At 35.2% G+C, this 26,916-nt stretch overlaps 1 protein-coding gene across 1 annotated transcript in view; it reads left to right on the top strand.

Moving 5' to 3' along the window:
• The window catches only part of LOC127851644 (suppressor of lurcher protein 1-like), a 61,231-nt gene extending 38,920 nt beyond the window's left edge, over positions 1-22,311 (top strand). Inside the window, exons 8-13 of the mRNA XM_052385466.1 lie at positions 7,201-7,399; positions 11,119-11,312; positions 11,662-11,703; positions 14,449-14,620; positions 16,743-16,942; positions 18,026-22,311. Of these exons, the coding sequence (XP_052241426.1) occupies positions 7,201-7,399; positions 11,119-11,312; positions 11,662-11,703; positions 14,449-14,620; positions 16,743-16,942; positions 18,026-18,177 (959 nt within the window). The 3' untranslated portion in view covers positions 18,178-22,311. The remainder of the gene's footprint in view (positions 1-7,200; positions 7,400-11,118; positions 11,313-11,661; positions 11,704-14,448; positions 14,621-16,742; positions 16,943-18,025) is intronic.
• The last annotated feature ends 4,605 nt before the right edge of the window (positions 22,312-26,916 follow it).

The following is a 26,916-nucleotide window of genomic DNA, read 5'->3' as shown; positions in this document are numbered from 1 at the left end:
ACAGAGCCTATTATATGTTTGGATGTCAAACTCTTGTTGAGATTTATATGTTGGCTGCATATTTGTTCTTTTGCGATATTAACATTCCTTACATTACAAAAATGGTTAATTGTAAGTTACAGGCGTATAAAGGTTATGTTGTAAGGTTATCTAACACATGTTATTTAGAGTTATAGGAATAATGAAACTACAGAAACAATGAGTTATAGTTTTAGCTAGACGCTTATGAAGTCAATGTATTTTAATTAAAACTGGGGTCATTGCTGGAACGGCCAAAACAAAGCATGGCGAAAATAAATAAAATACATCAACATTCGGCTCAAATATTGCAATAAATGTCCATTCTTGTGTTCTTGTGACTATATTAACACCCAGCTGCTATTCGAGATATATATATTCTATTCACTTAAAACGGTCGTTTTGTTGTAACGAAATTTAACAGTACATATGTTGATCCTTATCCTTATCATACTCTGAAAATTCTTAAATATAATTTTCATTAAATATAAGTCGTGTACAAAACAATACAAAGATGTCGCACCGTCAAGTCTTGAGATTCGCTGGCCGAGTATGGCACAATGTCCATTTTCGCTCGACGCTACTCATATAACCATTGAAGAGAGCCAAACAAATGTCAAGATCGCAGACATCGCGAGGTTGTAATCAGGTCCTGTCTCTCCAACGAAATTGTCAGACTGAATTTGTGACACATTGTAAAAAGATGATATTACGGAAATATGAGTCACCGTGGATCGAAATTACGAAACGGACACACGTTAAATAAACAATCTAACTTGATAATTTATGAATATAGTTATATCCGCCCAAAACGCCAAATATCGAGAAAGTAATTTGGAATTTGTCAAATATGATGATAATTTCTTATATTTGATCAGCATAGCTAGATGAATTTTTTTCTTCAAATCAAGTTTCAAACTGTTAAATGGTTGACAAAATCAACTACATGTATACACCTTCATGCAACGATACAGCTAGTTATGACTGACTCAAGATTATATAAAGATACATGTATTCGTTATTGTTTTCATACCAATAATAATTATAGTGCATAAGTTTGTGCGTGCTGCTCACATAAATCAATGACATGGGCTTTAACCCTTTGCATGCTGGGAAATTTGTCGTCTGATAAAATGTCGTCTGCTGAATTTGTAAAATAAGCATTTTCTTCATTTTTTTTCAAAGAATACTATCAGAATACCAAACAGTTTGGATCCAGATGAGACGCCACGTTCTGTGGCGTCTCATCTGGATCCAAACTGTTTGCAAAGGCCTTTAAAATTCAGCTCCAGCGCTTTAAGGGTTAATTCATGAGGTAAATATTGAGCACGTGTTAACATATACGTTATTACAGCGACTCACGTGATAGTGTAGCATGAGCTTCCTCTCGAATTCATTACTATAGTTTGTGTAAGCGAATAATCAAGGTCAGACAAATACAGAGCAAAAGGGTTTATGCTTTGATGATTTACTAAAAGCGTGTATGGTTGTATAAATACGACAGGGTAACTTTAAAAAATCGATTCTACAACGTCTTTATGATTTCTTTAAATTTTATTGCAACGTGATTAGTACTCAGTTATTCAAGAATTACTTAAAATCAATGAATACTGAATTCTACAACTAAATTGTAAAATACCCTTATCACAAATCGCCCCATTGGTGCAAAAAGGTACCATGTGCCTTCAAATTGCAATGTGACATGGTACCTTTTTATACCAAGAGGGCGAAATCACCGTTATGTCCTACACCCTCTGCGCCGTGCCTTTGAACACACGCATGGTGAAGACTTGAAGCACTATTGGTTTATTGAAGATTCCTTCAGCAAGAGTGTTGAAATCCGTTTTAAGTTTATCTGTCGTCTACAGATTGTCTGTTTGATTCGTTATCCCCTGGATAAAATGTGTGTTCACTGGTGAACAATATTAATAGCGAGAATAGGAACAGTTCGCAGATTCATTGTGCAGGTTGAGAAAAATTGATATCGTTGGAATATATCGCGAGATAGTATGAATCAGTTAGTGATTGCATTACTTATGTCTGTCAGCGCGGAATGTTACCGTTTGAAAACAAGAGATAGAGAAAACACGCGTGAGTTTTTTTTATTATCAGCATATATAATATTTCATGAATAAGTATACTAAAATGTTGTTAACATGACAAATTGAGTAATTACCTAATTTTTGCATAGGATAAGTCACACCTTAAGTATATTGTTCATAAAATATAATGTCATCGAGCTTGTGTCTTATTTATATCTCACTTTGTAGTAATCAGGGTATTCCATAACGGCTTATAGTAATATGTTACAAATAATGCTCGTTTTAATTTGTCCAGTCTACGTTGATTCGATTTTCGAACCATACACATTTAGCCTCGCTCTGGGAAAACGAGGCCTACTGCATGTGCTGAAACTGTTGTCCCGGATTAGTCTGGGGATTTTTGCTAAGACGATAATTCTTTTCATCTTAAATTAATTGTGTCTTGTTCTGAGAAAACTGGGCTTAATGCTTGTGCGTAAAGTGCCGTCCCAGATTAGCCTGTGCAGTCCGCACAGGCTAATCAGGGACGACACTTTCCGCTTTTATGGTATTTTTAGTTTGAAGGAAGTCCCTTCTTACCGAAAATCAAGTTTAAGCGGAAAGTGTCGTCCCTGATTAGCCCGTGCGGACTGCACAGGCTAATCTGGGACGGCACTTTACGCACATGCATTATGCCCAGTTTTGTCAGAACAAGACACAATCAATTAAAATAAACTAATTACGGAAATTTTCGTCAGTGTTTCCCCGTGTGTTGTGCGCAGGCTCGTCTAGGACGACACTTTATGAACATGCATTATGCCCGTTTTCCCAGAAAGGGCCTCATTTTGTTTGTTCATCGTTCCTAAGCGCATCAATTCAAATCATGACTTGCATCCCTAAAAGCACATTAAAAGCGTCTGGTGGATATATTTGTTATGGTACGTAATCTGACATTTATAGCTCTGTATGAGGCTACTAAACAGTTCAAAAAGTCATATTTAATGTGTTTTTTTCTATTATTTTACACACAGTTGTAATATAAGCGTGCTGTATGTGGGTAGATTGAAGCATTTAATTGCCTATAATACAAAGCCGCCCTGTCTCAGAATGTCTGAAGATTTGGCAAGCTAGAACAGCTGTGAGGTTGAGTGAATTTCGGTGTTACCGGATATGTCGTCATGGTAATGAAACCTAGTAGCTTGCTATGACCGCACGTGTCATATGTATCGAGATCATTCATTTTTTATTTAATAAGTTCGCTTCGGCTTATACAATCACGTGTTATTTTATTCATGTGTCTTTGTTTGATTAGGATTGTTTCTTCTGGTAGCGATTCTTACGAAGAAAAAAAGTTATATTTTCTAAATTATATTTCAAAAAGCGAAATTAATATATCTTGTTTGAACATGAAGTCAACCGAACAGAATGAAAATCGTTTCTTCGTAACTAAATATATGAAAAACAAATGTGAGTATAAATAAGATGGACTTCCGATGGACAAGTTATTTGCATATAAATAAGTTCAAAATTTATATTGGTATCCGCTTGTACTAAATTGATTGAGCATTAATAGTTGAATACATAACTTCAACTGCTACAGATGTAGTCAATAGTTAAAACAATGTATGTTCATACTACTCTTGAGTAGGTTCTGAAACCGTCATGTACATATATTAACATCTATTCGTGAAAGCATAAGATTGCCCATGCATTTTTCTAGGCTTTAATCGAAACTACAGTGTGTGTTTTAAATAACAGTTGTATTTTGGTTTCGATTGTGCGCGATCTTTTACTCATAAGCTAAACTAAATATCAATATTTACTACGTGTACTATTACATTTATTCTTTATTTGCATGAATTATTCAAAGATATTTATAATAACATTTCCAATACACCCACTTGCTTTGCTCACCTCTCAAAGCTTCAGTCCACCGGAAACAAAACGATTCGTACAAATGAAATATAATACTTTCCAGCCTTCATATAAATGGTTTATTCTTACTTGATTACTTTCGACGAAATCCCCGACTCTCATATGCAAAATAACTAATGCGATTTATATTCACCAAATCGTTATTATTTTACCGATTTCAGTTCAGCTGTTTATATGTATATAAGTATTGTAAGATGTCCGTAGGAAACGTTTTCGTGAAAGTAATATTTGAACATATTTGGAATATGATGCTTTAAGCCAAAAGGATGTGTCTCGATAAAGAGATAAATTAGAGTCGATGTCAAACAAACTAATTCGAAGCTGAATATTTAAGTGCTTTGCAATCCCACTAATGTCTATTTATGGCCTCCAGGGCGTGATGAATTAAAAACGAAGTACCTTGGTCTGTCTCAATCTTCTTACTGACGATTGGCAGATGCTTTCATCCTATTTGTGCGTTTTTCGTTGGTCAAGTTTTTATGATTCTCCTTCTTGCACATTTCCATTGACTCAGCTTGACTTAGAGAATGTATAAAAAAATGATCGAGTGTCGTACACTCAAAATATTGTTTGGCTTTTCTAAATGTATTATTTCGTAAATAAATAACAGTATGATATTATCCTGCTGATTCAAATAGGTATGTGCGTTGGTATTTTGTAGATACATGTACATGACAATTTTGGCAATTCGTAAAGTATAAACAAATAATATTAGGATTACATAACATATCAAACAAATGGTAAATTTTCAGTTGGCAGTAATCACTTTTGCACTCACAAATACTATAAGGTTATTATAGTTTTATTGTATACCGATATTATGTAAATGATATTTTTGATTTCGGTTTTACAAGTTTCCAATTAGAAAGGCAATACAAGACAATACACATGGCACAATATTAAACATAGACATTTTCAATCTGAGGTCAACACATTGGAACTGTTACAGAAATTTCATGTTTATGTTAAAGGGATCTTTTCACGGTTTGGTAAATTGACAAAATTGAAAAAAGTTGTTTCAGATTCGCAAATTTTCGTTTTAGTTATGATATTTGTGAGGAAACCGTATTACTGAACATTTACCATAGTCCAATATAGCCATTATATGTATCTTTTGACGATTTGAAAACCTAAAAATTATAAAGCGTTGCAACGCGAAACGATTTAATAATTTGGAGAGTTCTGTTTTTGTCGTTTAAATTTACGAAACTACGAAGATTGCTTATATAAGGTATAAAATACAAATACCGTGTATGCTCGGCGGAATAGCCGAGAGGGCTAATGCGTTTTTACTTCAGACTAACTCCAGGACTCCGGGGGTCACTGGTTCGAGCCCTGGTACCGGCTACTTTTTTTTCCTTGTTTTAATTTATTCTTGATTTTTTTCTGGAGCTTTTAAGATCCAATGTTTACATTTATCAATATAAAGCATTTAATGACAAACTTCAAAATATGCCAAAATCTGTGAAAAGGCCCCTTTAAGTGTTTTATTATTTATATTGTCCAAAATAGTATATATAGTTAAATCATCAATTTCTTAAATAAAAGGCTAATGGAAGGTTACAATAAATAATCACTTTATATAATTTCTTGGTCTTCATTATTCTTATTTTTACTTGGCTTTGCGCTAAATTACAGAGCTGATGTATCTACCATTACTGACAGTATTACAAAACCATTTAATCAATACGGGCAAAGTAGAAACAAGTCTAGCAAAAAGCACTTTATTGGACGCCGTTTCCGCGCCTTTCGGCAACGCCTGTATGAATAGTTTTAATGCCAAATTAGACATCTCAATTTGCACAAGATTTCATTTATCACAATTTGCCCCGAGGATGCATAAAGCTTTCTTCGGCTCAGATGGAGAGTTCTTTTCCCACTCGAAAACAACAAGATAATCATTAAAACCTGTCACATACATTACAACATGAGAATAAAGTATTGTTTTACTCTTTAATTCTAAGTAACGATAGCTTGCGGGAATGTATTGCTTTTTATATGGTGTACTTATATGGATATTTATTAACAAACCGTTCATCTCAGAGTGAAAGCATACGGATATGTGCAATGTGAATACAGTACAATAAGTCATATTATGAATGAACGCTTTTGCACAAGTGTTGTATAACTTCAGAGCTCCAGATAAGATGCGTATCTGCGTATTTACGCATTGAACATTTAAAAAAATGCTTTAACAATAGGCTCAGTACGTAAAATTATGCAATACAAATCTTGGTACGTATTTGTGATCGATTAAACTGCGTTACCGGTTTAACCAATAATCTAGTGTAATAATTTTCAGAGATCTAATTGTTGAAGAAGTTTATAGTTAGCTTACATAGCCTACAGGCAGTGTGACTTTATTTTCAATTGTACAAGCAGTGCCATAACATAATTGCGAAATTTGTACACTGTCTGTGCGTATGTGCAGCACCTGTTGTCTTCGCTTACCATAATAGAGCAATGGATTACTACGAGGTGTGTTAAGATCAATGGCCTTTTTAAAAACTCTCAATGGCTGAAACATAGGAGTAAAATTCCCTTTAACAATAATATCAGTGGGTAAAATACCCTTTAGACCAAATCCTTATCTGGAGCTCTGGTTGTATTCAACAAACCGCAACATTTGGTAAAAAATCTCATACCATGTACACCAGACAATGACTAAATAAAGTGTATTTAACCCACTAAGCACAGCCTTAATTATAACTTTATGACGTGGGCTTAGTTTAATTTAACCGGTTCAAACCTTTAATGCCTTGGATTGATTGTTCAAAAGGCGGTGATATCAGCTTTAATCGCTGTATATATGTTTTTGTTGGGTTGTATTAATCGTCCTGTATTGTAAAGGCAACTGATCACTTGCCTTTAATAAACGCCTGGTGGTTTTAATAAAGAATTGTTTCTTGTCAATGTTGCTGTAGAGATATTTCCCTATATAGTTAAGCCTTAGACTGTAATGTTATCCAATACAAGCACTATTGTGTTGCTATATTGTACATGTTAAAGCTCAACTTTTGTCCAAAAGAAAAACCTATTGTGTGTTAATTCGCAGCACCACAAATAGAGACAATTTCATTTTTACAAGACGATATGATTGATTAACACATGTTACATGTACAATTAAATAAAAGAAGAACCTTTTTAAAAGCGTATGAAAAATACACATGTGTATGATATATAGTAAAACACATAATATGCATCATCCTTTTGTATGTTTCACCAGTGGATAAGTGCAACAAGAATTTCGTGAGCCAGCCTAACCATAAAGGGGGGGTGATCAACAGTCCCAATACAGGGAGGAGCTACCAGTCCGGGATCATCTGCCAGTACGAATTCGAGGCCTCGGGACAGGAGCGAATACAGCTGAAAATTACCAAACTTGATCTTCATTATTCTGCAGGCGATCCGAATGATCCTTATGGGTAAGCATGATCTTAATTATACTTATGACAAACGGTCCTTATGCTTAGGTAGATTCTACATTACTTCAGCGGTTGTTACAAAGACCCATGCGTCAAAGTAGATTCAACATTACTGTATAGGTTATCTAAAACATCCTTACGGTAAAGAAGAGTGTACATTACTTCAGAGGTTACGCTCAATGATCCTTACGTTTAAGCAGGATCTGCAGTACGCTTACGACAGTCTACATTACTTCAGAGGTTACGCTCAATGATCCTTACGTTTAAGCAGGATCTGCAGTACGCTTACGACAGTCTACATTACTTCAGAGGTTACGCTCAATGATCCTTACGTTTAAGCAGGATCTGCAGTATGCTTACGACAGTCTACATTACTTCAGAGGTTACGCTCAATGACCCTTACGTTTAAGCAGGATCTGCAGTATGCTTACGACAGTCTACATTACTTCAGAGGTTACGCTCAATGATCCTTACGTTTAAGCAGGATCTGCAATATGCTTACGACAGTCTACATTACTTCAGAGGTTACGCTCAATGATCCTTACGCCTAAGCAGGATCTGCAGTATGCTTACCCCAGTCTACATTACTTCAGAGGTTACGCTCAATGATCCTTACGTTTAAGCAGGATCTGCAGTATGCTCACATTACTTCAGAGGTTACGCTCAATGATCCTTACGTTTAAGCAGGATCTGCAATATGCTCACATTACTTCAGAGGTTACGCTCAATGATCCTTACGTTTAAGCAGGATCTGCAGTATGCTTACGACAATCCTAACATGTAAGATTGTTTATGGCACAAGATGAGACATCAATGTTCATGTTGTGTGAGAAAGATCTTATACATTCTACTGACAATTAGACTATATTGGGTTTAATCCGTATAATTCTTATGACAAAATCATTCGTCCGTATAAATGAATTTGATTTGAATTATTATGTGTATTAATCTGTTAGGTGTATGATTTGAACCATTAAAGTTGCGACCAAAAACGTTTTATAAAATAATAATAATAATAATATTAATAATAATCATAATAATAAAAATAATACTAATTATAATAATAATACAATCCCAATGACTCACATACATAAATGGTGATAAGCATTATGTGTTTGTGTTTGTTTCCTGAGATGGACCCAATGCCCAGTTTGAGTTAGCATGAAAAGCGATTTACATATTAAATATATATTGATTTTTTGTTAATATGGAATTGTTTATAATTTTTGTCGTTAGAAAATTCATTTGGATCCATTAACTCGTAAGGTAAAATTATGTCCAAAAGGTTGCTAATTTAGAAGCATATTTGTATGTATTGTTTTTCGTCATAATGTTCGTTATGCTTTAATTTAGTTATTTCCCCCTTTTCAGTTCAATGAAATGGCAACATTTACGGTACAATAAATCGATAGATATAACATGCATCTAAATGTCATGAAAATATTTCAAATACATATATAACATAAGTTTGGTAAACCGATCAGTGCATGTGTGTATAATGGAAATAGTTTAGTAATGACCGTGATACGGTTCATTTTGAAAGTCTCGCAGCATGTTCATGCAAACATATTTCGTCCCGGCAACCAGAGTATATAACCATAATGTATGATAATCTGTTTGAAATCACTTATAACGCTTATGGATGCCCTGAAATGATGATTTAACCATTTTACCAACGCTTTCGTCACCTTTCATAACGAATTTAATCACGCAGCTTACCCTTGGAAGTTGATTTGTAGGGACCAACATATCTTTACACAAATAATTGCTGAAGTGCGCGATGCACGTGCAAATAATGATTATAATTGCGTTGTGTTTTTCTTAGACAACATTTTAGCAGTATACGTTTGTCATTATAATTTGATTTAGGTCATTCATATTTAACACTTAAAGCGCTGGAGCCGAATTTTAAAGGCCTTTGCAAACAGTTTGGATCCAGATGAGACGCCACAGAACGTGGCGTCTCATCTGGATCCAAACTGTTTGCTATTCTGATAGTATTCTTTGAAAAAAATGAAGAAAATGCTTATTTTAGAAATTCAGCAGACGACATTTTAGCAGAAGACAAATTACCCAGCATGCAAAGGGTTAATGCAAGTAGCATCTTCCTAATCTAAACAAATATTAGTATAACCTCTAGCATAGCTTTGGATTATCGAAGTGACACAGCAATATTTATTGCACTTTGCCGATTACATTACGCGGCAGTTCTGTTATTTGCATGAAACAAAGATAAAATTGACTATATCACGGTGTAGATGCATATCGGTGGCCTCTCTGTCAAAATGATGCCTCTCTGTTCATTCTCGGCTGCTTCTTCTGTTATAATCATGAAAAATGGATAATCGTAATTCTCAAAACAGATAAGAAAATCTAAAATTTCATTGTGGCACGGAAAGCCTCTCGATTGGCTCACTTTTCTGGCACGGGAAGCCTATTCGTCGATTATATGTATCCGATAGCGTTAGTCCAAATAATTACGTTAAAAGTCCCCTTCCGCTTTTGATATTTACATCCAATATTCTGACATTTAAGTTTTTACTATCAACACTTTTAACAAGTGTTAAACTCATTTTACTTAGAAAAATAACAATGTTAATCGACGACTAGGCTTCCCGTGCCAGAAAAGTGAGCCGATCGAGAGGCTTTCCGTGCCACAACGAATGCGAAAGTAGGCATTTTTTAAGTAAAATTGACGATAATTACTATATAGCGTACATTGAACTCAAAGTTTTGATCAGAAAGATGATATCAATTATATTAGATTTTTGACATATTACGGAACAGCTATGTTAAAAAGTCATCAATGTGGCATGTATGCACGATTGTTCCACCACCCTCGTCATCATTCCATCTTCGATAGAGTTTGTGATAAGTGTTTGGACCTGCGGAATACTGTGAACCTGTAGCTGGATATATGCTTCAACTCATGGACCACCTCTTTTTATGCACAAATCTGTTTACGGGTTTTAATTTTAGATTTTCTTATCTGTTTTGTGAATTACGATCATCCATTGTTCATGTTTATAACAGAGAGGCAGCCGAGAATGAACAGAGAGGCAGCATTTTGACAGAGAGGCCACCAATATGCATATACACCGTGTATATCTGAGACGTGTGCCATACTGCATGGTTTTTATTCGACGCGCATGCTCAAACTAACGTTCGGTTCTCAGCTTACTAACTTAAAATGAACGAATGCACTAAATTATGCATTAAATGGCTAGACAATGATTTCCTAAGACATTTCAAACGTGTCAAGTCCATTAACCGATCTTGGTCCATAAACATTCTGAAGCAATATACCTACTCGAAAAATTTGGCTCTCTGGTGAAGTTTATATGTTTTGAAGACATAAGCCTTAGTTGGAAAGATTCTATTACGTTGACTATTGATTTTACGTTTTAAATATTTACATGTAATATTACAAAACGGAATTATAATGACAGAATTGTATACAGAAATAGGCCGATACCAAATGATCAGATGTGTGCATTAATGTATATACATGTATGTATAGATCATGTATTTGGATCAACTTATTTGTTTTATAATGAAGGCAAGTTGATTACCCTTATTGCTTACAACGTTACCTCTCCGAACAAGACAGAAAGAAAGAAACTCCTAATAAAACAGACACTACTGCAATATTTACGTGCAAATTATGCAACTGTAATGGCCACACGAAATAATGTTGCACAACCTTTTTGCCGCCGCAGCTGCGAAAACCAGGACAGCCTAACGGTGTTCGTGTACATCGACAGTAAGGAGGTAGAGCTGGGCGAGTTTTGTGGGCGGAAGTTTCCGCCCCAGCTGATGTCTCCGGGACCGCGGATGAAAGTCATCTTCAAAAGTGAAAGTACGCCCAAGGACAATAACTCAGGGTTCGAGTTAGCGTATAGTTTTAGAACAGGTAAATACTTGTGTTTTCGATGCTTGTGGTTTGTGTACATCAAATGAGTTTAAAAAACTTAAGTTTGATTTAATGATAGCGTATGTATTAACTGGTAATATATAACTTCAAGTCAATCAGCATTAATATAATGTATTATTAAAATGATACGTATTACTTTGTCATTAAAAATTAATACTTTGACTTTTCTTATAAAAGAAATGGACGAGCGCAAGAATTGTTCTCCTTATAGAGTTTTTGGAGTTTAATTATTCGCTTTATTAAGAAATTTAGCTTAGTTCCTATCTGATCCATTAAAATACCAAATAATAATGTATTCCGTTTTAATTTCATACCATTCTTTATCCAGATTACGGGGTCGAGGGTAATGGACAGCAGGATGAGAGACACGGTAATAACCCTTCACTTATTCTCAGTTTACTTACTAAATTTGCCTGACGATGAGATTCCCTTGTCATTTATGCCTAGCGTCTAGAAAAAAGGCCTTGGCAAACAGCGTAGACCCAGATGAGACGTCGCATGATGCGGCGTCTCATCAGGGTCTGCGCTGTTTGCTTTAAGGAAATTGTGTACGAAATATTCTAAATATAGAAATTAATATACTAGACATCACTAATTTTGGAAATAAATTGATCCAATTTAGAAGGATGGGAGAGTCCACTAGGCATAAATGGGTTAATTGTTTAGTGGATCTGTATGCAAAAGCAGTCGTGTTACGATGGTTGACAGACTTTATCCCAGCTAGCCGGAGCGTATTTTCGTTTTACATGACAATGCCGTTCAACAAATGTCAATAAAAGCTAATCGTTAACTTGTTTGAATGCACATGCCTTGTATTCCATCAGCGTTCTGGAAAACATTCGGCTTAATATGCTTGTGTGTAGAGTGTGATTCCAGATTAGCTTTTATGAAATTTTTCGTTGGAGGGAAGGTTTTCGTTTAACCAAATTTGCCAGTCTAGGCGAAAAGTCGTCCCATATTTGCCTGTACGGGTTAATCTATGGGAGTCGTTTTCTGAGAAAACTGGGCATAATGCATGTGCGTAACGTGTCGTCTCAGATCAGCCTGTGCAGTCCTCACAGGCTAATCAGGGACGACACTTTCCGCCTTAACTTGATTTTCGGTTAGGAGGGACTTCCTTGAAACTAAAAATACCATAAAAGCGGAAAGTGTCGTCTCTGATTAGCCTGTGCGGACTGCACAGGCTAATCAGGGACGACACTTTACGCTCATGCATTAAGCCCAGTTTTCTCCGAACGCGGCTCAGGGCGAGTCTTTAAACACAAGCATTAAGCCCTATTTTCCTAGATAGCGAATCATCCAAAAACAAATATAACAAAATGTCAATTAGTTGTCGCCTTTTCTACTCGAAATTACAATGTAGCGGATAGTGTATAACGTCTATAATATTTTGATAAATAATATTATGACCTAATATTTACTATTAATTGTTAGTCCATAATTTGCATAAACGCAAGATATTATGTCAGAAGGTGTATTTAAGATTAGGTTAACGTCAAATCGCATGCAGAGTATTTATATTTAATAAAAATTAAGCAATCAGATATATATTTTTCATAAATACCTAATGACGTTTCAACAACATTTTGTCCGAAGAACATACGAAATATTCGAATTAACTTCCATTTGTTATCGCCTCATGGTGTCTAGCATATATCACTGTTGACAACATGCTGACAAATATTTCATATTAAAGCTTGCTCATTCAAATTTGATGGATCCCGGATTCGGAACGGTTCCTTTACGAGTCCCAATTACCCGGGCCCGTACCCTAGGAACACTCAATGCAATTATACGTTCCAAGGACTTACAAAGACAGATAAGACCAAAGGAGACCGAGTTCGAGTTACGTTTGAGAACTTTAATCTCGATCGGTACGTTGCCGTACGCTTTCCACGTCAGCGTTATAGCCCCCGTTGTTTGTACTGCACAATTGCATGATTTTACAGTCAGATTCTTTTTATATTATAGATTGATATTACAAAATTGTGTGCCATTGGTTAAGATGTAATTTACTTTGCACCTTTCAGTAGAAAACAAAGACGTCCTTGCTTATTTTTAAATGTTTTGATCGATTACAGTTGTACATATGAGTCGTGTTCTGCGAAATCTGGGCTTAATGCATGTGCGTAAAGTGTCGTCCCAGATTAGCCTGTGCAGTCCGCACATGCTAATCAGGGACAACACTTTCCGCTGTTATGGAATTTTTAGTTTCAAGGAAGTCCCTCCTTACCAAAAATCAAGTTTAAGTGGAAAGTGTCGTCCCTGATTAGCCTGTGCGGACAGCACAGGCTGATCTGGGACGACACTTTACGCACATGCACTATGCCCAGTTTTCTCAGAACGCGACTCATATATGTATGGGTTTAGTTAAACATAGACCACTATTCTATGTACTGTTTACGTCAGCAATGTATCGTCGCAAGGTTCATACATACAGTATTACACCAATACGTGTTTATGTTGTTGCATGATCGATTATAATCATTTTTATTTTTATATTATGGTTTTACCTACGTAGATAGAAGCAGGTCCAATGTGTAAGGCAAGAAGATGAGTGCCAACTCAACAATTCTTAAATTGACCTTTACCTTAACCCATGTATGTCAAGCGTCTAGAAAAAAGACCTTGGCAAACAGCGTAGACCCAGATGAGACGCCGCATGATGCGGCATCTCATCAGGGTCTGCGCTGTTTGTTTTATGGAATTTCTGTAAGAAATTTTCTAAATATAGAAATAAATATACTAGACATCCCAAATTTTGTAAATAAATTGATCCAATATAGAAGGATGGGAGAGTCAACTAGGCATAAATGGGTTAATTCGGCCTAAATGCGATGGCAGCAATTGTGCTACAAACAACGGGACTCCATACTGACTAGGTTGGCCGTACTGACTAGGTTGGCCGTACTAACTAGGTTGGCCGTACTGACTAGGTTAGCCGTACTGACGCCATACTGACAAGGTTGGCCGTACTGACTCCATACTGACTAGGTTGGCCGTACTGACTCCATACTGACTAGGTTGGCCGTACTGACTCCATACTGACTATGTTGGCCGTACTGTGCCTACATGACACAAAGTTTGCCTCACAAATTGCCTTCTCTTCTTCCAGTCTGCACATTCCAATTTCACAGTGCATTGCACTCACAGGGTTTTTTCACATCTCCAAATTACGGGGGGCATTACCCCAGAAACACTGAGTGCCATTACATTTTCTATGGGAAAAAGAATGAGAGGGTTGTCGTGGAATTCTCCCATTTCGATGTGGATGGAATAATTCCAAGGTAATTATACGGATTAAGCACCTGAATAATTACATCGTTGTAGAGATTCTCAATTAACATGAAATAATTGTATTATTTAGTACAACAGTTTTTTAATTCCACTCTTCAGTTTGCTTTTCATGGTAGCGTTTATCATTATTGTTATAGAAATTTACTAGGTTAAGTACCAAGTGTGTGTTTTACTATTTATTTTACGCACGGTGTTCTTTTTCTCTTTATTTGTCTACATTATTACATATATAGTACACCATTTAACTGTTGATGCCAAGCACTTGTAGTTTAAGTATCGCATGAAAAGGTATGTTGTTATATTATTATACTGGTCATTTGTGTGGTCAACGATGTATATGATTTTTTTTTATTTTGAACTGCTTGTATCTAATTTATAAATTTCTATATAAACAACATTTCTATATATTCAACATATGAGTCGTGTTCTGAGAAAACTGGGCATAATGCATGTGCGTAAAGTGTCGTTCCAGATTAGCCTATGCAGTCCGCACAGGCTAATCAGGGACGACACTTTCCGCTATTATGGTATTTTTCGTTTAAATGTAGTATCTTCTTAGCAAAAATCCAATGTAGACGGACTATCGCGTTCTGAGAAAACGGGGTTAATGTATGTGCGTAAAGTGTCATCTCAGATTAGCCTGAGCAGTCCGCACAGGCTAACCAGGGACGACATGCATTATGCCTGATTTTCTCAGAACACGACTATTGAATGGGCTAATGTTAATGCGTACTGGAATTTCTTCAACGAGTTGAATGTATTTACATTTGAATATATAAAGTGGGCGTTCTGTTTGGTCGTATACATTAACTGCGAAAAGAAAACCATGTCTATAAATAACCAATAATTGTTTAACATATCAATATAACCAAAATAGGTTAGTCAATTAACCACTTGAATGACTTATTTCACAACAATTCAATAGTTTTCGTACATTATTGAAGTAAACACTGACCCTAAATAACAATATACATTATGCCTCGCAAAATTAAAGTTAACTCTTTGTTTGTTTTCTGAGTTTACAAAATTGAATATTAAAATCAGCTTGCAAAAAAACAAGTTAAAATGCCAACATTCAACAAATAAGTATTAAATACCGGGTATGTGCTTCAATGATTTCCATCAAATATATATTATTTATGCAATATACAACGAGCTATAACATTGTATTGTTCGCACTTATATGCGTTAATTGAACCGCTTCTAATTGTAAGTATAGTTATGTATTTGGAATGCGCTCGAGGGTTTTCGGTGCGCTGTTTTGTGATAACGCGATTTCAAGTTGAAAAAAGTGACATCGGAAATAAAGCCTCTATAACGCTCGAAATCAACGAAAATTTCGTAAAGTATTTCGTAACATAAAGTTAACACCTAAACAATCAGTGTTCCTTATAGCAATAGTCACAATTTCAACGCTAGATGTGGTAGGATTACATAGATTTTTGTGTATACAAAATGCTCGTTTGTATTTATTTGTGGCACAATTAATTTCATTTTAATTTCCCGCGATTATATCTATTCATACGACACACGAACACCAAGTTAGTGTTCATGTGTCGAATGAATAGATGTCGTTGCGGGAAATTAAAATAGAATTAAATATGCAAAACAATAATAAAAACGAGCATTTTATATCTACAAACATCTATTTTACCAGACCACATCTGGCGTTGAAATTTTGGCGATTGCCATAAGGAACACTGATTTGTAATTGATTAAGTTTATTTTACGAAAATTTGTACGACATTTTCGTTGATTTTGAGTAGTAATGTTAATTAAACGTTCAGGAAATAGATGAAACGTATGTTGTTATAATGTACATCTTACTCAAAGACTGCGATCATAAATAAAACTAGTCTAGTATTTTAAATAATGGACAACGAAGCTCAAATAAACCTTATGCAGATTCATTTCTAAATAAACCAACAACGCGTCTAAAATTAATTAAATTCAATTGACATACATCCAATAAATTAAACGTATATATTTTAAACCCTTAACATTAAAAACATTCTGCTGATAGTTAAAATAAGTTACCTTAAAATAAATCTTGATATGCATAGTTGTGGCTATATTTATGTTGTATTTAGCATTACCCCCCTCCCATTGCAGATGTGACACCAAGACCGACAGCGACTACGTCTCCTTCTCCAACTTCTTGAATAGCGTGGACCGAGCGATGCCCCGTTACTGTGGTAGCCGACCTGCCTACGAGCCAATCAAATCTGACGCCGCCTTCTTCCGCGTCACGTTCGAGTCTAACGACCAGTATGACGCAAATGGATTCAAGGCTAATTTCGAATTCGTTAGAGGTAGGTTTGTGTTTCCGTACCTTTTGCATACGGTCCTTTAATAATGACGATTAAAATGGATTGAAAGCCAGACGTGAATTGAGATTATATAGATGTTTTGGTATCTCTTATATACGACACTAAACATCATGCGGTTTAAAGAGTATACCAAATGTGTTTAACCCATTCATGCCTAGCGTCCTGAAAAAAGGACATTGCAAACAGCGTAAACCCAGATGAGACGCCGCATCATGCGGCGTCTCATCTGGGTCTACGCTGTTTGCTTAAATGAATTTCTTTAAGAAATATTCTAAATATAGAAATAAATATACTTGACACCCCTAATTTTGGAAATAAATTGATCCAATTTAGAAGGATGGAAGAGTTCACTAGGCATAAAGTGGTTTAAACGGTGCATATCAGATATTCTTTTACTATAATGTTAAACCTTTTGCAATTTACAATTATTCAAACAAACATGAATCCATGCAGTCGTTGCATAAAATTTTAATTCAGTGGAAATGTCCATAATGCTCTATAAAATTGTCGATACCTGAACTCAATACCTCTACATCCTACATTTTTGCAACATGTGCCACTTGCTCTATAATATAGTATTTTTATTCCGAGATAATACTCGTTGGTAATTTTGATCCTGTAATAGAAAATTTATTGATTGTTATCATTGATTGTTAAGATATATATGTCCGACTCTATATATGCCCAGTTTAACGAATAAAATGTTATGAGGTTCATTTTTATAAGAACGTTTACGTAAGCGATTTATTCTTGGCTCATGGTTAGGGTTAGGGTTAGAGTTAGGGAGAGGTTCGACACACCGTTAATCCGGTTAAAACTCACGAATCTTGGCATTAACTGTTTCAATGCAGTGATCTCAGCTTTTATCATGTTTTATGTTTTATGTGGTATTTTATGTATCGCATTATAATGTATGGTCATTTTGTCAATTGATTTCCATAAACGGATAACGTGGGTGAAGTTATTGCAAGGTTTACTCAACCTTGCAATATTCATTCATTTCGATTACCCCTTTCCCCTCCAGTTTTAATGTATAAGTGTAATGTTTTACGTTGTGATTTTCAGACGAGGACGAGACAGATAGGTATAAAACACCGTCACCATCCCCATGGATCACCCAGAATCCCCCTAATTCGGTTCCGGCTCAAAGCGTCAGTCGCTTCAACTTTGCCATAATTGCGCTGGTTTTCGTGCTTCAGTCTGTGATATTTTCTTGACATCAAGTCGCATATGTATACGCGGTAAGGACGACGCGAGACCAGGTTGTCCGTCATTAACCATAGTTAACCATGGTGAATTATTTGCACAGCATCAATCTAGAGGAAACTAACGAATGACTTGATGGAGAACTTAGAAAGGAACGGCGTTACTTATTCGAGAACCTTGTCGAAGAAATGCATATAAATCGATACATATCATGTTGTAACGAACATTATTCGTCATCCTACCAACGGCTTACAATTGCACTACAAACATCAAGAAACATGGACGATTAATGTGACAAATATAAACAATATATTAATCAACGTATTTGGTTACAGAATAATAATTCCGATCGAATAGCATTCCCGACGTTCTACAAATGAAATATCAACAATTGGGATGCTTAATTATTTAAATGTTTGAAAGCAAGATCAATAAAGTCTAGTCATCGCCAAAGATGCGTGTTTTACGTTACATGTTATTTAATGTCGATGATAATAGTCAAGATTATTAAAAATATTGAAAACGTACCGTAGCGAACTTATTTTATTAAATGTGTGTGTGTTCATTTGTTTGATACAATCTGACGCCGAAGTGATCAAATTGCTCTTCTGACGAGTTTTGAAGATTGAACTGGGACCAAACAAAATTATACGTGTGTAACATTATTTGAGCCGCGTTCTGTAGAAACGGAATAAAATAAACGTACGTAACGTGCCACTCCAGACTGCACAGGTTTAACTGGGACGACACTGTCCGCTATTATGATATTTTTCGTTTCAAAAAAGTCTCTGCTTAGCAGAAATCCAGTCTATGCGGAGACTATCGTCCCTGATGAGCCTGTGCGGATTGCACGGGATCATCTGGGATAACAGTTTACGCACATGCATTAAGCCCAGTTTTCCAAGAACGAGACTCTGTTGCAAGTTGCGTGTCATAATATTTTGTTAATATATAAATTATGTATTATTCGGGGCTATTTCGTCGACGCTAAAATTGTTAATCGTTCTTATGCTGCATGTACGTCCTAAATATGTTGTGTATATATACAGACATGTATCTTTATGTGTAAGATTTATGTACGTCTGCTTCACAGAAGATGACCTATCCATAAGACGAATCAGGTTATTGGGCCGTGCTCTGTGAAAAGGAGGTTTAATGCATGTTCGTAAAGTGTCGTCTCAGATTAGCATGTGCAGTCCGCACAGGCTAATCAGGGACGACACTTTCTGCCTAGACTGGATTTTTTGTTAAGAAGAGACTTTCTTGAAACAAAAAGCATCATTTAGCCTGTGCGTACTGCACAGGCTAATGTGGGACGACACTTTACGCACATGCATTAAAACTCTTTGTCATAGAACATTGCCCAATTATTCTTATTTCTAGTTACCTATCGTACCATATAACATCGTACAGTGTATGGCTTTTATGAATTATTTATTCGAATTAACAGTTTTAGATAAGTTAGTAATACTTGGTTGTAAAACGTATTCCAGAAATATGTGGAATATTCATTGAGGTTAAGAGTTTAAGAATCGATCATTCACTAGATCAAAACGCTTCAACATGTACCTTTTTACCTATGGCACCTCTGTTAAAAACAGTTTACGTCTATATATTCAAACTGAATAATATTAACTCTCGCAGTCAATGTGTGATATGTTCGTGACAATTACCACCGAGGTTTTATAGATTTACAGTTTATATTTTATATTACCACACACTAATTGTCATGAAAGTTGTGTTGGTTAGTGTTTATAAAATTGGTTTAAGAACACGATGTTAAAAAATGAAGCTTATTTAATAATGAATTACATGTTTACGTTTTTACGGAATCGTATGACTTCACATACAGTACAGAATCTTTAACCATTTCCTCCATAAGATGAAAAGTGAAAAAAAAAATTGCAACCAGCATAAAACCAGAACAGCCTGCGAGTTACTCGCAGTCTGTTCAGGATTCATGCTGTTTGCTGCTCATCATTAACTAAGGGTTGAAAATTAAGCCTTTACAACTCGAATTTAGTAAGAAAGGCCTATAATTAAATATAACTTGCTATAGGACTAGACATGCGTCAAAATACGTATGTAAGTGTTAAAGGACAGTGGTTAAGACAACTGTTCAGTTTAAAAAAAAACTTCAGTTTTTGTTTATTGAAAACAATAACGAAATCTGCTGTAGATATGTTGTATGGATGTATTACCGATGACCCACCTATTTCAATGAAGTGGATTGGTTTTATTGTATGAACTATGCTTTATTCGCAGTTATCTTTCAATTTTGTTAATGGCATTCAAAAACTGGCTTCATGAATAATTAAACACCATATACATTGTTTGAGGCTACATTGTAAACAACGAATGGCTTTAGCAAAATATATACACACAATTTGATTTGTATTGTTGGTTATATATTCACATAAGAAAAGAAGGCCACATATAGAGAAGGAATTGCAATTCTTGTATTTATTAATTTAACCACTTTATTTGTTTGAGAGTTTTACGACTTTGTTTTCAAATATTTAATGCACTGAGTAATTTGTAATTTATGTGCACACACTATTTATTAGTGTTATTATCCTCATGCATTTATTTATACAGTTATACATGTGTTATTTACTATCAACATATTTTAAGTAATCGTTACGCGTGTTCGCGTTGGCCCATATATATTCGTATAATGAAAACAGTTGTGCATGTTACACAAATATTTTAGTGATTTCTTTGCGAATATATGTTATTGTAGAAGTGAACATTGATTTGATTAAAGTGTGTATTTGTGTGTAGTATACTCATATTTAATTTTAAAATTAATGCAATCATTCAATGTGTGTTCATTAAGACGTGGAAATAACAGATACTCATCATTTCTTAATAACCGACAAAAATCATTACACCATATTTCTCTTTATTATTATAAATAAATAATCGATTTTTCTTCTAACCAATGATAATCATATGCATGTTTGCATTAAGTATTTTTAAATGGAATATTTGATAACATTTGTGACAATTATTACATTGCTTCTCTTTGCATTGACCTGTTTATTAGTGTTTTGTTCTGGCAAAATATTAACATTACAATTTAAATAAGTTTTTAGTTACCCGCTTATCATCTGTGTTCTTCGATTGACAGTTTCAGTTATTGTATGGCCTATGGTTCCCAGACTGCACAAATCTATGGTAATAAATTGCGTCGTGACTTTAAACTGGTATACATCTATATGTTAGTCAAGAGTTGCTTACTAGTTAAGTCGCATCGTGAGAAAATGAGTATTATGTTAAATGCAGTCTTGTCAGGAGCTACGCTGCCCGTTATACAGACACGCAATGTTTTGTGCTCTCATTAGCGATCAGTATGAGTTCTCATCACAGTAATCAGACACGCAATGTTTCGTGCTCTCATTAGCGATCAGTATGAGTTCTCATCACAGTAATCAGACACGCAATGTTTCGTGCTCTCATTAGCAATCAGTATGAGTTCTCATCACAGTAATCAGACACGCAATGTTTCGTGCTCTCATTAGCGACCAATATGAGTTCTCATCACAGTAATCAGACACGCAATGTTTCGTGCTCTCATTAGCGATCAGTATGAGTTCTCATCACAGTAATTAGACACGCAATGTTTCGTGCTCTCATTAGCGATCAGTATGAGTTCTCATCACAGTAATCAGACACGCAATGTTTCGTGCTCTCATTAGCGATCAGTATGAGTTCTCATCACAGTAATCAGACACGCAATGTTTCGTGCTCTCATTAGCGATCAGTATGAGTTCTCATCACAGTAATCAGACACGCAATGTTTCGTGCTCTCATTAGCGATCAGTATGAGTTCTCATCACAGTAATCAGACACGCAATGTTTCGTGCTCTCATTAGCGATCAGTATGAGTTCTCATCACAGTAATCAGATGCAGATGCATCTCATTGAGCTACACTGTTCGGATGTCTCTTAAGCCCTATTTTTGCATGACGAGGCTCGACTATGTATGGCTGTGTATGTCATGTTATGAAACGTTTGCTGAGAGTGTCAATACCAGTATTTAATACTTATTTTATATTTGTCTTATTCTATAATGTAATCATGCTATCAGTACGTTTACTTGATGTTTCTCTTTTCTATTTATCAATAAACAATGAATATATGATGTGTTTATACTCTTTTCAATAGTGGTGACTGTTTTATCTGCATTTTATTTGTAATAAGCATTATAACAAACAAAAATTCAATTACATAAGTAGCAAAGGACTATTTTGCTTTTGTAGTTTCTATTATGAAATAAACCTCAAACAAGTGAAAAGGTCTATTCGCTTGTGTGCATAAAGTATATACGAGAACTCCATGAATAGAATAATATTTTTTACATTTATAAATCATACACAGTTTTTATGTATAATTAGCATTTTTATTACAAAAATTAATCAATATAAACAAATGAAACATCAGCTGCATCAGCGGGTGAGGAGGCTGATTATAACATGCGGTCCTCTATTTACGACAATTTACAAATTGCAACACAGTATGACACGAATCAAAAGCACTAGAAACAACATAAACACAAAAGTGAAACAACGGGGTCACCAGAAAAACTCAACACACACAATTGTAAAAAAAAAACAGGGTCACCGCATTGAAACGGATATTTTTCAAAGCAATAGGGATGTCAACCGGTTTTAAGAGCTCCAAACCCGACATTATGCCCAGACGTATTCACAGAACACAGAACAGTCAGATGTAAATACTTACCTCAAAGCATGGCAAGTAATACGAACCTCAATAAAATTATTTGAAATATTTGAGGCTTCGCACATCTAGATTTTTTTATTTACATCTACGCTATTACAACTGCTTATGTTCACGCAAGTTAACGTGCAAAGTGGGTAACTGCTAAGCATATGAGCCTCGACCTGTGTCGGCACATATTTATTTATTTATTTGTTATAGTGTCATCAATGTACACAGTATATAATCACATACATAACACAGTTTAAAATACAGTACATTCCCAATCTAAAAAGATTTACAAATGACTTTTAATGTTAACAAGACAAACTAAGAAACACAATAAGATAATCAAGATCCGTAGACTATACTTTATATACACATTATACAAATAAGATCTAAAGTATCCTTGTTAATCGGGTAATTGAAATCTGCCTTAAGAAGGGATGTTGAAACACATTCTCAAAATGGGTGTAAAATAATGGAAAGTGTTTGATCAGATCTTAACACAATTTGATTAACAAGGGAGCTTTAGGATGGAGCTAAAACAATTTCACTTATAAAACTATTGTCATATATGCTCTAAAACATGAACCTAGCAATTTAAAACTAAAATATAGCTCACATCAAATTGGTTTTCAAGCATTTACACTATGATACATGTATAACACTTTAAATTGTTATTGTACAATACCAGTTTTCTTTTGTTCAGTATGTTGAAGCAGGTTTTGGCACTAAAAAAAGCTATGTCTGAATTAGATAATAAAAATCCTACTTTATCAGTATCAGATAAGGTTACAAAATGTGCATCTAATTCTTCTGCCTTTTGTAACAAATCAAATCTAATAGTTTCGTATAGAGAACAACACATGCGTCTCATCTTCAATAGTATCCTGACAATAAAAACAGTCTCTTTGCTCAACTGGCAAACCATTATATCTTCCCAACTCAATACCAATTGGCGCAGTTCCACTGCAGAATTTTGCAATAGCTCCCCTGTATGACCTATTAAAAATAGTGCTACGATAGCCTTCAGTTTGTTAAGTTTATTTGAACGTTCAATATAATCTCAGTTTATAAAGACCATTTCCATTTCTAGCAGATTCACGATTTACATCATTTAACCAATCTTGCTTAAAACTGTCTAATATTTTAGGTAGTACAGAAGCATAAACATCATGTTTTTGTATAGGTATATCGATATAACAAAACCTTTCCAGGTTATAATCTTTTAGCATTTTACAAACTTTAAAATTCCAATTTTTACATGTACTTCTTGCAACACTATTGCCCCATACAAATATATTCCTATTTAATCTACTTTGACTCATACAGCTAAATCTTTACCAACTGGCTAATACACTTTTCCAACAAAGGTAGGCTTCCAGCCAACATCTCCTAAAACAGCGGTATTTGTGGTATATTTCCCAACATTCAAGAAGTATCGAGCAGCTCTATTCTGCACTGAACTTATACAGGAGAAATTGTCACAATCCCATATGGAAGAAGCATATGTAATTACTGGAACAACTGTTTACTCGTACAATTTTGAAAACGCTTCATATGGAATACCCCTAAATGTCTTGCAGAAATCTAAGTGCTCAGTTAACACAAGACCAAGATATTTATACTGCCTATGCAGTCCGCACAGGCTTATCAGGGAAAACACTTTCCGCATAAACTAGATTTTCGATAAAAAAGAGACTTTCTTTAAGCAAACATTACGCAAAAGCGGACAGTGTGTAAGAGGTTCCTTTCACTTGAAATCAATTGACGGAACAGGAAGACAGCCACCAAACCCAAAAAGGTCGCCGTGGTGTAATGGTTATGGTGTCCGCCTAGCGATCGTGAGGTCACGGGTTCGAGCCCCACTGTCGGAGCGTTTCTTTAGAACCCTCTCCCCAAAAGACACCAAGTACTGGTTCTAGGCCCAGGACATGAACCCTCTCCCCCAAAGACACCAAGTACTGGTTCTAGGCCCAGGACATCGGGCGTTTCAATAAGCCTTATGCGTTCGATGCAATCGAGCTAAAATAAATAGGTTTAAACTAAACTAACAAAAACATCGCAGTAACCACAAGAGCTAGAGCTAGCTATCAAAACACACTGGACTGATCCCCACTGTGGCACAATCATTATAAAGGGTTCTGGTTGTTAAGGGCCAAACACACTCGATGACGCATACAACACGGCTGTCAATGTGGTTGTTGTTGTTTTTATTACACTAAATATATTGTATTCCTTACATCGCATACGACGTTTACATATAATATGGACATGTTTTTGTCCCAAACTTTAAAACCTGAAATAAGCAATTCAAAGATTGGTGTCAATATCTACTATTTTGTGCGGTTCGCTTCAGTACAACAATAATGTATGACTTACATCGAATAGTCCATTCATTGTAGACAACATCTGATTCTACACTTACAAATATGGCAATGATGAAACGCCATAAACATTTCAGAATAGTAATTCTTGGACCACTTGCTAGTCTTCATCGTAAGGCAAGATGTAAATTGCCTATACAATACAGGACAAAACATGCTTAAACATACAACAGTTTTATACAATGGTAATTTCCGGGTGAATTGGTGAAATGTGGGCCTTTAAAATATTTGCAGAATGTTCATGATCATATTCATATGGGAAAAAAATAATTGCACAATATGTACATGTAAATAACACTTAAAATACATTTTTAAATCAATATATAATAAACAGGGACGAACTCAAAAGAATTCGACAACAAACATAATGGCCGAAATCTGGTAACAGTGTTGCAAGCTTTAATAGAGGTAAGGAGTTTTACTCATACGTTCATAAATAACAATGTCTATGGGAAAAAGACCGAAGTGCCTGAATGTCGTAAGTATATGCACATGTACAGAGTCATGAAAAGAATGCACACTCAAAATGGTGTGAAGGTCTAAAGTAACAGGGGTTTTCCTGGCATGAAATTACAGAGCAAATTTATCTATATATATTTAAGAATAACTACCTTTCAAACCAGTAAATCAATACGAGCAAATTAGAAACAGATGTAGCATAAATACAATGTATTGGACACCGTTTTCGGGCCTTTGGCAAGGCGGTAATGAATAATTTTAATGCCAGATAAGACATCTCAAGTTTCACAAGACTTAATAACTCTAAATTTGCATGATGAAGACGAGCTTTCGTTGGTTTTAATGGAAAATTCCGTCCTTACTCGCGGAGATCTACATTAAAAGCTGGCCCATAACTTACAATATACCAAAAAAGAACATGTATTGGTTGTCTGTGTCTACATCTGTTCCAACATGCACTTAAAGAGAGTATGAACGATTTTTATACGTGTTTTATATGTGTTAAATTGTTATATATTGATAAAAATATGTTACAATAACAAAAATAGGCAAGAAATTTTTTACATTGAAGACGAATTTCATAAAATGCAGCAAAGACAAATTAGCGGCGCCCCGAGCCGAATGTGACGAAGATAAGTACATAATTTCCTACAAGAACCGAAGCATTCGTCTTTTTATTAGGATCGGAGTTAGTGTTCGTGTGTCGTATGAATAGATATCGTTGCAGGAAATGTAAATGATCAGTAAAACAAAATTGTGTCTTTGTGCCGTATGAACGCATCTGCACTAAAACTAAATTTAGATTCACATCGTACATGCATAATATACATGCTGGCGAATTCGACTGTACAGGCATTTTCGATTTCAGAATTAAATATCTGGCCTATTTCGCATTTTTCGACACATATTCTTTTAACTTTTATTTAATTTATATTGAAATATATTGTAAGGAAAGTTTCCTTACTTGACATTTGTATCACTCCCGGAAACAGGTGACATTATGAAAATGTAAACATTATAAACATTCATAACACATCGACAGAAAATACCTGGATAGCCTACGGAGGAAGCCAGCTGAAGCCACCAGAAATCACCATTGTTTATCCTTTATTTAGCAAATATTGCTATTTGTTAGTCTGTCACTGTCTTTTGTCAAACACTAAACTCAGCGTTCGTTTG

This window comes from Dreissena polymorpha, chromosome 11, assembly GCF_020536995.1.
Source record: "Dreissena polymorpha isolate Duluth1 chromosome 11, UMN_Dpol_1.0, whole genome shotgun sequence".
In the NCBI taxonomy this organism is placed as follows: domain Eukaryota; kingdom Metazoa; phylum Mollusca; class Bivalvia; order Myida; family Dreissenidae; genus Dreissena; species Dreissena polymorpha.
This window is presented reverse-complemented; position numbering and strand designations above follow the sequence as displayed.